Genomic DNA, 13,124 nt, shown 5'->3' on the forward strand with positions numbered 1-13,124 from the left:
AGAGCTCACTGGTACTAGCTAGGCCAACAGACAGAAATCCTACTTGCTTTCTTTCATTGACAACTGGATAACAGTAACATGTCCTTGACGTTTCTTGCCTAAGTAGCTGGGGGGTCTTCATATTTAACTAACTTTACTCAACAGAAGATTCACCCCACTGACACACCCAATTCAAATCAAATTGTTTATATTTTCAAAAGAAAAAAATGTCCAGATAGCTTTTATAGTATGTAAAAGAATTTATTTTATTTTACTTTGAAAAACTATTGCACCTTTTATGGAAAACACATAAACGTGGATTTTGAACCTGTTCAAAGAAAGGGCACTTGTATTGGCAAACACTAACCGACATCGAAGTTTCATCAAAGATATCTGCCGATATAAAATTCTGCCAGGTAGTTTTAACTTTATCAATTAGAACTGGGTTTGGCTGCATATAAGAGAAACTGAATGTGCCATTGTAAGTTCATCCTGAAAAAAATAAAGTACCATTCTGGTGAGTGATGTTGATAATGAGGGAGGCTGTGTATGTGTTGCGGGGTTGGTATATGAGCAATCTCTGTATCTTCCTTTTAATTTTGTTGTAAAGCTAATGTTGCTCTAAAATAAAGTCTCAAAAAGTGAAAAAAACCTTAAAATAATATTTTTAAAACCAAGGTAAAAGTTTATTTTTCTTCTCCTGTAAAACAAGCCCAGACATAGAAAGCCTGGATTTGGAAAGATGGTTTCACAAATGACACAGACTCCTTCCTTTAGCTGCTTTGCCAGCTTAGCACATGGCCCCCATGCTCAAGGTTACCTCATGGACTAAAATAGGCTTCTGGTGTTCCATTCATCACATCCAAATTCCAGTAGGAAGGAAGAAAGTGCCAATCGCTGAGCTAAGTTGGCATGTTTTAAGCAGCCTTCCCAAAAGTCCCTTGTAACGTTTATACTTACATATCCTTGGCTAGAACTTAACCATATGACTATACTTAACTGCACAGAAGTCTGGGAAATGGATTCTTTTCTCTGAGCACATATTCATGTCCAGAATAAAATTAAAATTCTATTACTAAAAAAAAGAGAGATTGGATAACAATTCACAGTCTGTGTCACATCCACTATGTTATATGCGATGATTTTGTGGGAAATGTCATGCAGCCATTAAAAATAATGAATTGAGAGCTATGCCAATTGACTTTGGGGAGCGTGGCAGGGGAAGATTTCCACAAGGATTGCTGGATGAGAAAAGCAAAATGTATAAAAGTGATAAAATATGATTCCATTTTTGAATAACATAAAGTGGCAAAAATCTCTAACTATATGTATGCAAACGATGTGTAAGTATATGAATATGGGAAATTGCTGAAGGATACACAGTAGGTTGTCAACGTTTTTTCTGGGCAAGGGGAGAAGGGATGAGTATCTTTATGTTGTTCCATTGTTCCACTTGTTATGATAGGCATTTTTGTAATTTGAAAAATAGAAAAATGCTTTAAAAAGTGGAGCAGCCTCCAGATCCAACCTTCAAAACACTGCCTGCCATATACGAAAATTCACAGTAAGCAATTCCACGATGAGTCTATCATAGGGGATCCTAGTGAAGAACTTGGTAGGCCCTCAATACAGTTTACCTAAGTTGCTTTAAATGATTTATTTAGGGAAATTATTTACTCAGAACACGTGTTAGCGAGCCATAGTTAACCTTTAAACTTGCAAGCGCTTCTTTTTTTCTCTTCTGGGAATGGTGTCCATAGGCATTCAGAATGGTCCAGTGTTTGACCTACCATCGTAGGCTGTCCAACAAAACAGCCTCTAACAAAAGTAAGCTGTCCCAAACCCCTGGTAATAGAATCATTTACCTTTATCCAAAAAGGTTGGGAAATCACCAAAATCTGCATGTCGTGTGTGCCCAGGCCGACTTTGAGGAGTTTGTGCTGTGAGACCTAAAGTACTTATGAGGTTGTCTAAAACGAAAAAACAGGAGCACCTGGGTGGCACAGCAGTTAAGCGTCTGCCTTCGGCTCAGGGCGTGATCCTGGCGATCTGGGATCGAGCCCCACATCAGGCTCTTCCGCTATGAGCCTGCTTCTTCCTCTCCCACTCCCCCTGCTTGTGTTCCCTCTCTCGCTGGCTGTCTCTATCTCTGTCGAATAAATAAATAAAATCTTTTAAAAAAAAATAAAAAAATAAAACGAAAAAACAGGTCAGCAGGGCCTATGGTGGTTCCATGTGTGCTCAGTGTGTTCGTGACAGGATCAAGCATGCTTTCCTTATCGAGGAGCAGAAAATTGTTGTTAAAGTGTTGAAGGCACAAGCACAGAGTCAGAAAGCTAAATAAAGAAGCTTGAGTAATAAAAAAAATCAAAAGGCAAAAAAAATAAAAACGTGTTAGCTACATGATGTTAGAAGGAACATTGTATTCTTTTTGAACTAATGGATGTTAACCAATGTTTATAAATATTTAAATATGAATGTAAGGCACAATAATGTCACAATAGATCTTTGTGAATTATCTGGAATACTAACATTTATGAAATTAAACAAAATAACCTTTATGAATTGTATTTAATGTTTACCTATTTAATTCCATTTAGGCCATGAATCTTTCATGAAAAAGTCTTGTTTGGGAATTAGTCACACCTTACAAGAATAAATCATTCTGTCAACTTGGCTTCATCAAAATTTCATGAAGAAAAAACTTCAAAATCATGTACAACAAATCATATTATAAATTATATTTGATCCAGACATAATAAAGAATATGAAGAGCATGAAAAAATAAAGAAAAATAAATTAATTCACTACCTACCTGAGCTGAATGTCTATTTGGCATGGAAAATGTCCAGTGTAGTGACCTAAGAAACAAGCTAGCAGCTAGCAAGGCTGAGACATTATTGTTCCAGCACTATAAGGTCAAAATTATTTTCAATGACTATTTAACAATGATATCGTAATAATTTTCAAAGTAAAATTTCAGATTTAAATTTATACCTAAATAGTTCAACCCATAATGGCAATATTTGTCTTCTGCCTTGGTTGTGGCCAAATATTGATTTTCTAATACTAGGTCATTGACCATCAGACCAAAAAGTATTCATTGGACTACTTACCGAAAAGGTCTTATTGGATAAACAGTGATGCTTGACTGCAAACCTCACAACATTAATATGCGTAATAACGACTTGGGAAGATTGTAATAAACGTCACTTCCTTTCTGAATAGGATCCCTATCCCTCAGTACATATTCTGAGCCAGAAATGGGCATTTTAAACAAGCAACAAGGGCTTTTTCTGCATGTCCCAGGATCATGTTTTGAGAAATACTGCTGTAACAGAAAACTCTGTTTTAAACTTGGTAATCACCGTTATAGACTATCTTCATGTTTGTGAAATAAGGATCTGGTATGCAAATGGCACTGTCATATACATAGAACTTGGAAAATTATTATGTTGTAGTTCAGTACATTAAAAAAAAAAAACCAATAACTAGAATAGGACTCAAACGTCTAGTCCTACACCACACATTTTGCTCACTGGTTAACCTTAAAAATCAAATCAGTTATTTTAAGCCAGTTATTTGCCCACAGGCAAATCTGGGGGACAAAGAAGAGGTACTGCTCTTTTATAGAGGTAATCAGGGGGTTGGAAAGACTGGTATAAACAAAAAGTCCATTGGAGTAAACTGAGAACTTGTAGTGGCTTCTCGTTGGCTAAGTTGTGACCATCTCTCATTGGCTGGGCTGTTGGTGGGGCATTGGATAAGGAAAGACTTTCTTCTTCCTGCTGGAGTAGTAAAGTAGTATCCACACACAAGGTCTGTCTCTTCCTGTTGGGTCTGTTATTCAATGAGCAGCGGGGTGTGAGAGCTCTCTCCGCCCAACTTCCCAACTCCATTACAGTGAGGTTTCCCCTTTATTATCACAAGTGAAATATGACGAATGGAATGGAGTTGGTAGATAAATCAGTGAATCTTTTTTTTTTTTTGAATGTTTTAACAGTTTTGCAAGACGAGGGTGGTATAATTTCTCTGTGGTGGGAGTATAACTGGGGTGGGGAGTTGGCATACAGGAATAAAGAAGAATAAAACTGGAAAGCAGTGAGCAATTATACTCAAGGACCATGAATCCAATCCCATAATAACACCTTATAGCTTCCAGTTCCTAAATTTATTTTCAGTGAAATAAAAGCACCCATGTAAGTAACGTGCTGGGAATCAGGACGTGGGAACCATTATAGAATATATTAGTTCCAATTCCATAAACCTGTATCTTCAAATAAAACCCCAAATGCAAATAATACATCTCAATCATTTTGCAAATCACTTTTCTGTATTGGTTCTTTCTCTCAATCATTAGCCAAAACTAGATCTGGGACAGATTCCAGGCTAGGACAAAAATGCAAAATTTTATTTTCCCCATTATTTGATTATCTTGCTCTGAACTGAAGCAGATGCTTGGCAATTAGCTGCTGGGGAACAAATTTTTCTGATTAACTCTTCATTAATCAAGTTGACCAAGAAACTTGTAAACTTTCAGTCATCTTTTTCGCTTCCTGTTATTAGTCCAATATGTAGTCTTCATATCTCAGAGACCATAGACATACAAAGGGTTTTTAAAAATAGTCTAATCCTGCCAAACAGTTTGACAGTGCAGAACTGAACCCAGCTTTTTTGAATTGTTGCTCAAAGTGAAATGACTTGGGTTAGTGGCAGAACTAGGACTCAAGTTTAGGGATTCTGACACTTAGAAAACGAAGCTCTTGAGAGTTTTTTCTTCCAAAACACTCCGTCTAAGTGATTTAGAATGGTCTTAAGGGGTGGAGGAGATGCAAAATGGTGCGATCTTCTGCCTTAAGTTTGACACTCAGTAACACTAGTTCCTATGGAGGATGGGTAGCAAGAACATTTGAACTACAAGCAGCTCTTAACGTCAGTCCTGGTTTCCAGTGATAGTTCTAACACTAAGGAACCATGTGCCCTTAGCCCTCCCTTCTTTGAAGGGAGGCAACCAGGACAAATCTGCCCAGTCAGAGTTGTCCAATTGCTCTGATCCCTTCCCTTTCCCTACTTGGGAATTATAAACATTAAAGGGAATAATACGTGGTAAATAACTTAGAATAATGCCTGTAGCATATTAAGGTTCGATATTCTCGTTATCATTATACTGCCAATCTCTGAAAGGCAGACTACATGCACAGAAACGCTCCAGGCGCAAGCACTGGCCCGAGGGCACGCACCTGAAAGCGCGGGCACTGTGAATGAAACGCGCGCTCGCCTGGGCGTGACGTAACCAGGGGCAGGCCCAGCAGATGGGGGGCGTTTGCTTCCGGGGGCAAAGGGGCTTTACTTCCGGGAGGAGCAGGCGGTGGGGTAGGCGTCTTCTACCGACTCAGGTCTCGGTCCCTGTAACCCAGGCATGAAGATTACGAGGCAGAAACATGCCAAGAAGCATCTCGGCTTCTTCCGCAATAATTTTGGAGTTCGCGAGCCGTACCAGATCCTCCTGGACGGTACCTTCTGTCAGGCGGCGCTGCGCGGCCGTATCCAGCTGCGGGAGCAGCTGCCCCGCTACCTGATGGGGGAGACGCAGCTTTGCACCACCAGGTGGGCCAGGCGGGTTCGGGGAGGAAACCCGGGGATCCTGCGGGTGTGGTAGAGGCGAGGCCACGACGTGCAAAACGCCCCACCCACGAGGAGTTGACAGTGGAGTGAAGGCCCTAAGGAGGTCAGGCGATGTCTGCAACGTAGGTAGAAAGTACAATGCCCTGCAAATATTCGCGTCGTTGTCCTGGCAGATAGGACCAGTGCTTGGTAGTGCGACCTGCTTCGAATCTAGGTCCCAGACTCACCAGCTTTGTGATTTCCTGCGAGTTCATCTGTAAGGAAGAGACCGTAACAAGTAAGGTTGCTGTAAGGATCAAACGAGGTACAGTGTATGTAGAGCACTTGCTGGTATTCAGAACCTACTCCCCTTTAAATGGTTGCTGTTATTTGCATAGTTTTTTCTAGTGTAAATGAAAAAATTTCGAGCCTCACAACTCCTCCGTGAGGTAACATCTTCGAATCCCAGAAAGGTAATTCAGAACTCGAGGTTAAGATCTTTGCCCGTGGTCATTTGTTTATTCAGCTGTTTTTACTAAGTTCCAGCCTTATGCCAGGCGCTGCTCTAACCCTTGAGCATAACTTGGTGAACAGGACAAGGTTCCAGCCATCTGGCCAGTAAAGTGCATAAGTCAACCTCCATGGGTGTGTTTTGACTCCCTCAGTGTGGGAACACTTAAGATGGAACCTCCTGGAGATTTGAGGGAGGACAGAATCATGTAAGGTTTCATAAAGGAGATAACTTTTGGGCCTAGTCCCCTGTCAGTTCTGAGGGGAAGGACTATTTTGAGTGACAGAAAAGAAAGAAGTTGACTTGTGGAGGCCTCTTGAATAAAGAAGTGGAGTTGTGCCTGGAAGAGGTTAGAATGCAGGATGTAATTGAAAGTGAAGCTGGGAAGAAGGTAAATCAAACAGCATGAACTACTAAGAAACTTAGGGGGTTTCCCCTCATGGTAGATTATTTACTTTGAAAAAGTGGAAAAAATTAAAATGACCCAGTTCTTTATCTACACACACACACACACACACACACACACACACACACACACAGAGGAATGGGCTCTTACTGGGCATACGATATCATTGGCCTGCTTTTCTCACATAATACTGCTTCATGAACAGCTTTCCATATTCAAGTAGTGCCTCAAAATGGTTATAGACACCTCACAATGTTTTATCCCCTTAGCCTTCAGGGCTGCCAGACAAGTCCTTCGTTGGCTTGTGCCCGGAGTTCATCACTCTGGCTACACAAAACCTGTTCATTTACCCCTGTGTGCCATAGAAATATTAACATTTTTAATAGGGTGTTACAACAAAAAAGTTTGGGAAGTACTGCATGAAATTATATTCTATAGCATTTTTTCCCTGAAGAATTTATTTTAACTTCCAGAATATTTTATACATACACAAAAGTAGAGTAGTATAATGAAATGTCTATTACCCAGCTTTTGGAATTATTGACATGGCTAGTCTTATTTCATTTACCACCCTCCCCCCCAACACACACACAGCTTACTGATGGTTTATTTTAAAGCATATTATTCTATCAATTCTTGGTGTGCATCATGAAGAGATAAATGCTATCAGACCTAACAGCTGTCTTTTAGAAAAGCTGATTGCAGCTGTGTGAGGGCTAAGTTGGAGAAGCAAGAGCATGAAGGCAGGCAAACTCATTTTGTGGTTGTCCAATCAAGAAATAATGGGAGCCTGAACTTCAGAGAGGAAAGGCAGGAACCCAAGGGTTCTACAAAAGGACATTGTGAGATAGATACCAACAGCCAAGAGAGGACTAACAGCTGATGGGGAGGAGAGGGATGAAGAAGAAAAGGTCAGTTAGGGTTTCTGACTTAAACCCAGCATCTGGGAAGTTCATATATTCAAAGAGATAGCATGCCCTCGAGGAGAAGCTTGGAGGCAGGGAAATACTTGATTTTAGACGTGAATTTGAAGAGCTGATATACATCCATAGGAAATATTCAATAAATACTTGGCAGTTTGGGCCTAAAACTCCAAAAAAGAGTTCAAAACTAATGACTAGAAAGCAAAATCTCTTCTTAAAAACTGAAGGGATGATAAAGGGAGTGAGGCAAGGTAGAGTCTGACAAGGGCTGGCTAGAGCCTAAGAAATTTTTGGCTCAGTTCTTTCTTTCTTTCTTTCTTTCTTTCTTTCTTTCTTTCTTTGATGTAAGAAGTGCCTGGGGAGCTTATTAAAATGCTATTATTTGGCTCCTCAAGAGGCGCAGATTTGGGCATGAGAAAGGTGTAGAAATTAATGCGATTATCACTATGTCATTTAATATGAGTAGTTTTTAGCTGACACTTCGAAAAACACTGACTTACATTAATACGAAAATGCAGAGTGAAAAAAAGGAAGTTGTGATTGTTATTAAACTGGTGACTTGAAAATTTTTACTTTTCTGTACTGAAAATAGTTTATAGGTGTACCAGTTTGTACTTGAAGCAGAAGCATATAGCACTAAGATTGGGGCAAGACATCTGTTGTCAACTGCTTGGATTCACATTTCGGCTCTACCACTTATTAGTTGTGTTTGAGCATGTTACTTGAAATCTCTCAGAGTGAGTTGCTCTAAAATACGGATAATTTTCAAGTAAGGTGCCTACCTCAGGGCTGTTTTGAGATTTAAGCGAGAAGTTATGTAAAGAACAATTAGCATGCTGCCGGACACATAATAAATGCTCAGTAAATTTTAAATGTTATTCCTTCTACTCAGTGGTTGTATTTTCCAGGTTTTTTAAAGAGTGAAATGGCTACCATATGATTGGCGCCAACACATGACAAATTCAGGTTGTAATGTAAATGTAAATTCAGATTTAATTTCTTAAATTTAATTTCTTGAATTTTATGTGAACAACTGATACGTATCTGTTATAATATTGAGCTGTTAATAACTTTTTTTTTCCAGGTGTGTGTTAAAAGAGTTAGAAACATTGGGAAAAGACTTATATGGAGCAAAACTGATTGCACAAAAATGCCAAGTCCGAAATTGTCCCCATTTCAAGAATGCAGTGAGTGGCTCAGAATGTCTGCTCTCCATGGTTGAAGAGGGAAATCCTCATCATTATTTTATGGCAACACAGGTGATACTACTTTTAAAACCAGAGTCCATTTTAATCATTTCTATCTATAGTTCATATGGAGCTATATATAATCAGAAAAAATTAGGTGGAAGTGCTTTGTTAAAATGTTTCGACTTTTTTAAATGCAGGCTTGTAAGTTAATTTGCAGTCAGTAAAAGCAGTTGTCATTGGAGAATTTGAGGAGAGAACCTTAAGCATTTTGATTTTTCTTCTTTCTGAAGTTTTTTTTTTTTTTAAATAAAATTGACAAAGAGATATGATTGTATATTTCAGGGCTCTTGAAGGGAAAATAAGTAGAACAAAGATTTTGTACTCTGTGTTCATCAGTGTTTTCTTGTGTTCCTTTATTTAATATTTTTCCTTAAAAAGTCATGTTTCATATTATTTGCAGTTGTGCTACCAATATGGAACTGTTTTGGACTTTTAAAGACTGGGAGGGGGAAAGAGAGACTCTCAGTGTTGATATCCTCAAATAAGTTCATGTACATACAGATTTGCTTAAATATGCTTTTAGAATTATTAAACCACACAATTAGATGCAGAGCTGAATCTAGAATTACTTTATTGCTATTCCTACAACCTCTGTTAACATTCTTAACCCTTTTTGAAGCATGCCTTAGAGTAGAAACATGGGACATTGCCTAACATATTTACCTTTGCCTTAGTTTGTGATTTGTGGTCCTAGAGTATTGATAAGTGTAGTTCACATTGTTGCCACTTAACTGTGCACAGATTTCATGTTTGTCTTCCTTTTTTTTAAATCATAAAGTATATTCCCATTAGTGAGACATACTGATTTGAAAAGTAAAACTTGTGATCTTCTCTTTTATTTTTACTATTTAAGGCCTCTTATTTAATTGTCATATTTGAACTAAACAGTTCTATTTTTCCTTTTAATAGGATCAGAATTTGTCTGTGAAAGTGAAGAAGAAGCCTGGAGTTCCTCTCATGTTTATTATTCAGAACACTATAGTCTTGGACAAACCTTCTCCCAAAACAGTTGCTTTTGTTAAAGCAGTAGAGTCAGGTCAGCTTGTGTCTGCGCACGAGAAACAAAGTATCAAGCAACTCAAAGAAGAGCAGGGTTTAGTGAAAAACCCCAAACAGAGAAGAAGAAAAAAACACAAGAAAATAAGTGGCCCCAATCCTCTTAGCTGTTTGAAGAAAAAGAAAAAAGCACAGGATACAAAATCATCAGCCTCTGAAAAGAAAAGAAAAAGAAAAAGAATCCGGAACAGATCTACCTCAAAAGTACTTTCTGAAAAGCAGAATGATAATGAATGAATTCTTTAAATACTTTTAAAGACATTCAAATGTGAAAAGCAAATTTTTTTAGAACTGTGGAAATACTTAAAAGTCTTATTTTTATAAATAAATATTGACCCATAAGCCTTTGCCTAAAATTATTTCTTAAAAAAAAAAAAAAAGAAGAGAACAAACCAGTGTGGATGGGTTTAGGCATTCTGGAGATTATTTTTCAGTGTAAAACTGTTGTATCTTTCTGTCTCACCACTGTCCCTACCCTCAACATTATATGCAAATATTGTACAAAAATCAAGTACAAAAAGCTTGTGACAAGAGGTGGTCCTTTTTCACATTCACAGAGGAAAATTGCTTATTCAATTCATGTAGCAGTTGTAGAATTTATATTTCCAAATAATATGACTATGCTGCTACCTTTTGGTCCATCCATTATTAGACTTTCTACTAGAAAGTGGAAATTTTGCTTACTTATATGACTCCTCCATTTTTCTACTATAGTAGTAGTTCAGTCTTTATACATCCCAAATAAAGTATTTTCATTATTAAGACTATAAACTTTCTTCCCCACTGAGCCAAGTAGCCATGCTATGATTGAATTTATTTCTTATACTACTTTGTTCTTATTCTGGAAGTTAATAATGCCCTTATTTTCTTTAAGCATTTCACTTGGTTTTGCCACATTTTCCAATAACTCTGTAAAGGAACTTTGAGGTAATTCCTCACCCCTAGAGATACTTCTAGAGTCCTCTGTCCTTCAATGTGGAAAGGTTTTCTGCCAACTGTATTGCTCAGCTGCCATCCAAGCACTTCTTGCCCTTATCCAGAAATATACTTTGTCATTTCTGTTTCCCAGATTCTTTTACTCTTCTTTTTTTCTCTGAGGCAGCCAAGCCACCCTAGCAAGATAATTCTTGATTAAAGATCATATCACTCAGTTCCACTAGAGAGTCTCTTAATTGTTTATAGAGTCCTAGGGAGGAAAAACAATTTTTTTGAGTTCCATTTGTCCACTAAGGATGACTATTTTCTTTAAAAGCAAATGTTAAATTCAATAGCAAAAATTCCAAAATAACACTCTCTTTAAGATTGCCTATGAATGTTATTTAAAAGGTGTCTAAAGGGTCACCAGAATTTTAACAGATTATGTAGTATATACATATTTTAAATATATACACATTTTAAATTTTTTAATAAAATGTCTAAAGGGCTGATTCTATTAGGAATTGAATAATCAAACTTGTCTTTTTCAGCCCTCTCCCCAGTTGTTTGAATTATTCATCAGACCAAAACTGCAATGTTTCTGTGCTATAATATTGAAATGTAAAGTTGGAAAAGTGGAATCCGATCATTTGCTTCTGACTTTGTGCTGCCTGTGACACCTTTGAGTAGTGGTTCTGAATCTGTATCATTAGGGTTTCACGATCAGGTATAAAGTACATCATGAACAACTTCTTGTAATGGCTAAAATAAACGATCTTTCTTAAATTTGAGACCATTTACATTTTCTACAGAAATATTTTCAATTGAATTCAGAGATGCTGTTTTGCGTGGAAAGTGAAGTTATACAGCCTTAATTAAGTACACTAGGAATAACAGGTTGTATTACCTAGCAAGCCAGGTTAGTGCTTGATTGTCATTTCATGATTCTGTTTTAAATTCTTTTTTTTTTTTTTAAGATTTTATTTATTTATTCGACAGAGATAGAGACAGCCAGTGAGAGAGGGAACACAAGCAGGGGGAGTGGGAGAGGAAGCAGCAGGCTCATAGCGGAGGAGCCTGATGTGGGGCTCGATCCCATAATGCTGGGATCACGCCCTGAGCCAAAGGCAGACGCTTAACCGCTGTGCCACCCAGGCGCCCCTCTGTTTTAAATTCTTAACAGGAACATTTTTTAAAAAGAAGGCAAAGATACTAGGAAAAAGTGAATATAGCTCTATAGTTTTTGTGAGGAAAAAAAAATTGTCCAAGAATTATGAGAGTTAGGGGGCGCCTGGGTGGCTCACTCGGTTAAGCGTTAAGTGTCTGCCTTGAGCTCAGGTCATGATCTCGGGGTCCCTGGATTGGGCCGGGCATCAGGCTCCCTGCTCAGCGGGGTGTCTGCTTCTCCCCCGCCCTGTGCAGCCCCCTCCCCAAGCTCATGTACTTTCTCTCTCTCATAAATAAAAGCTTTAAGAAAAGGATGATGAGAGGATTACCAAATCAAATGTAGACAAAGTGATAAAGCAGGTGAAATGAACACTGATGATATTTTCAATATGCTAAAATGAATAAATTTTAGGTATTTCTCTTTTTAAAAAACAAGGTTTTTTTGTGATTTATAATAAGTAGATAAATATTTGGGTTTTGTTCATGGTTCTTGGCTCACAGCTCTCAAAACTGTTGGAATTTCCTAAGTGATGAGAGCTTAAAGGTATCTCTTATGTTAATGAGATGGTTTCGGAAAAACATCTCAGGACGACAGCTGGTTACCTTTGGAGCCAGTCCTGTGATTAGAGGTTTGAAACTTCCAGTCCCCACCCCACCCGCAACCTCTGGGGCGGGGTTAGGGGCAGGAGAATGGCCATCAATTTAATCAATCATGCTTATGTAATGAAGCCTCCATAAAACCCACAGGGACAGGATTTGGACAGCTTCCAAGTTAATAAGTGCAGACTGGGGAGAGTGACCCACCTGGAGAGGGCTTGGGAGCTCCTGCCCTTTCCCCACACCTTGCCCTATGCATTTCTTCCATCTGGCTGTTCCTGAGTCATATCTTTTTATAATGAACTTGTAATGTAGTAAGTAAAATGCTTCTTTGAGTTCTGTGAGCCACTGTAGCAAATTAATTTAATGGAGAAGAGCATTATGGGAACACCTGATTTAAAGCCAGAGGTCAGAAGCACAGGTAACAGCCTATATGAGTCTGAAGTGGGGAGGGAGGGAGGTGGCAGTCTTGAAGGACTGAACCCTTAACCTGTGGAATCTAATACTATCTCCAGGTAGATAATGTCAGAATTGAGTTGAGTTGTAAGATGCCCAGCTGGGCACTGCTTGTATGTGTAAGGACTAAGCCCCCAATATGCATTGAAATTGCGTCCAGGAAACCGAAATATGTATATTTATTCAGTGCTATATGGTCACCTATTAATAGTGTCTGAACTGGAGACCTAGAAAAGTCGACTTATTTTTATAAAATAGTA

At 38.4% G+C, this 13,124-nt stretch overlaps 1 protein-coding gene and 1 pseudogene across 1 annotated transcript; both read left to right on the plus strand.

Annotated features, from left to right (window-relative positions):
- The first annotated feature begins 1,221 nt into the window (after positions 1 to 1,221).
- Positions 1,222 to 2,509, plus strand: LOC103661574 (annotated as a pseudogene).
- A 2,807-nt stretch (positions 2,510 to 5,316) lies between these two features.
- On the plus strand, positions 5,317 to 10,068 carry UTP23 (UTP23 small subunit processome component). Its single transcript, XM_008689275.2, has 3 exons — positions 5,317 to 5,586; positions 8,508 to 8,682; positions 9,583 to 10,068. The coding sequence occupies exons 1-3, from the start codon at positions 5,399 to 5,401 to the stop codon at positions 9,964 to 9,966; spliced, it is 747 nt and encodes a 248-aa protein (XP_008687497.1). The 5' UTR covers positions 5,317 to 5,398; the 3' UTR covers positions 9,967 to 10,068.
- The last annotated feature ends 3,056 nt before the right edge of the window (positions 10,069 to 13,124 follow it).

The sequence above is a fragment of the Ursus maritimus genome, unplaced genomic scaffold, assembly GCF_017311325.1.
Source record: "Ursus maritimus isolate PB19 unplaced genomic scaffold, ASM1731132v1 scaffold_9, whole genome shotgun sequence".
Taxonomy (NCBI): Eukaryota; Metazoa; Chordata; class Mammalia; order Carnivora; family Ursidae; genus Ursus; species Ursus maritimus.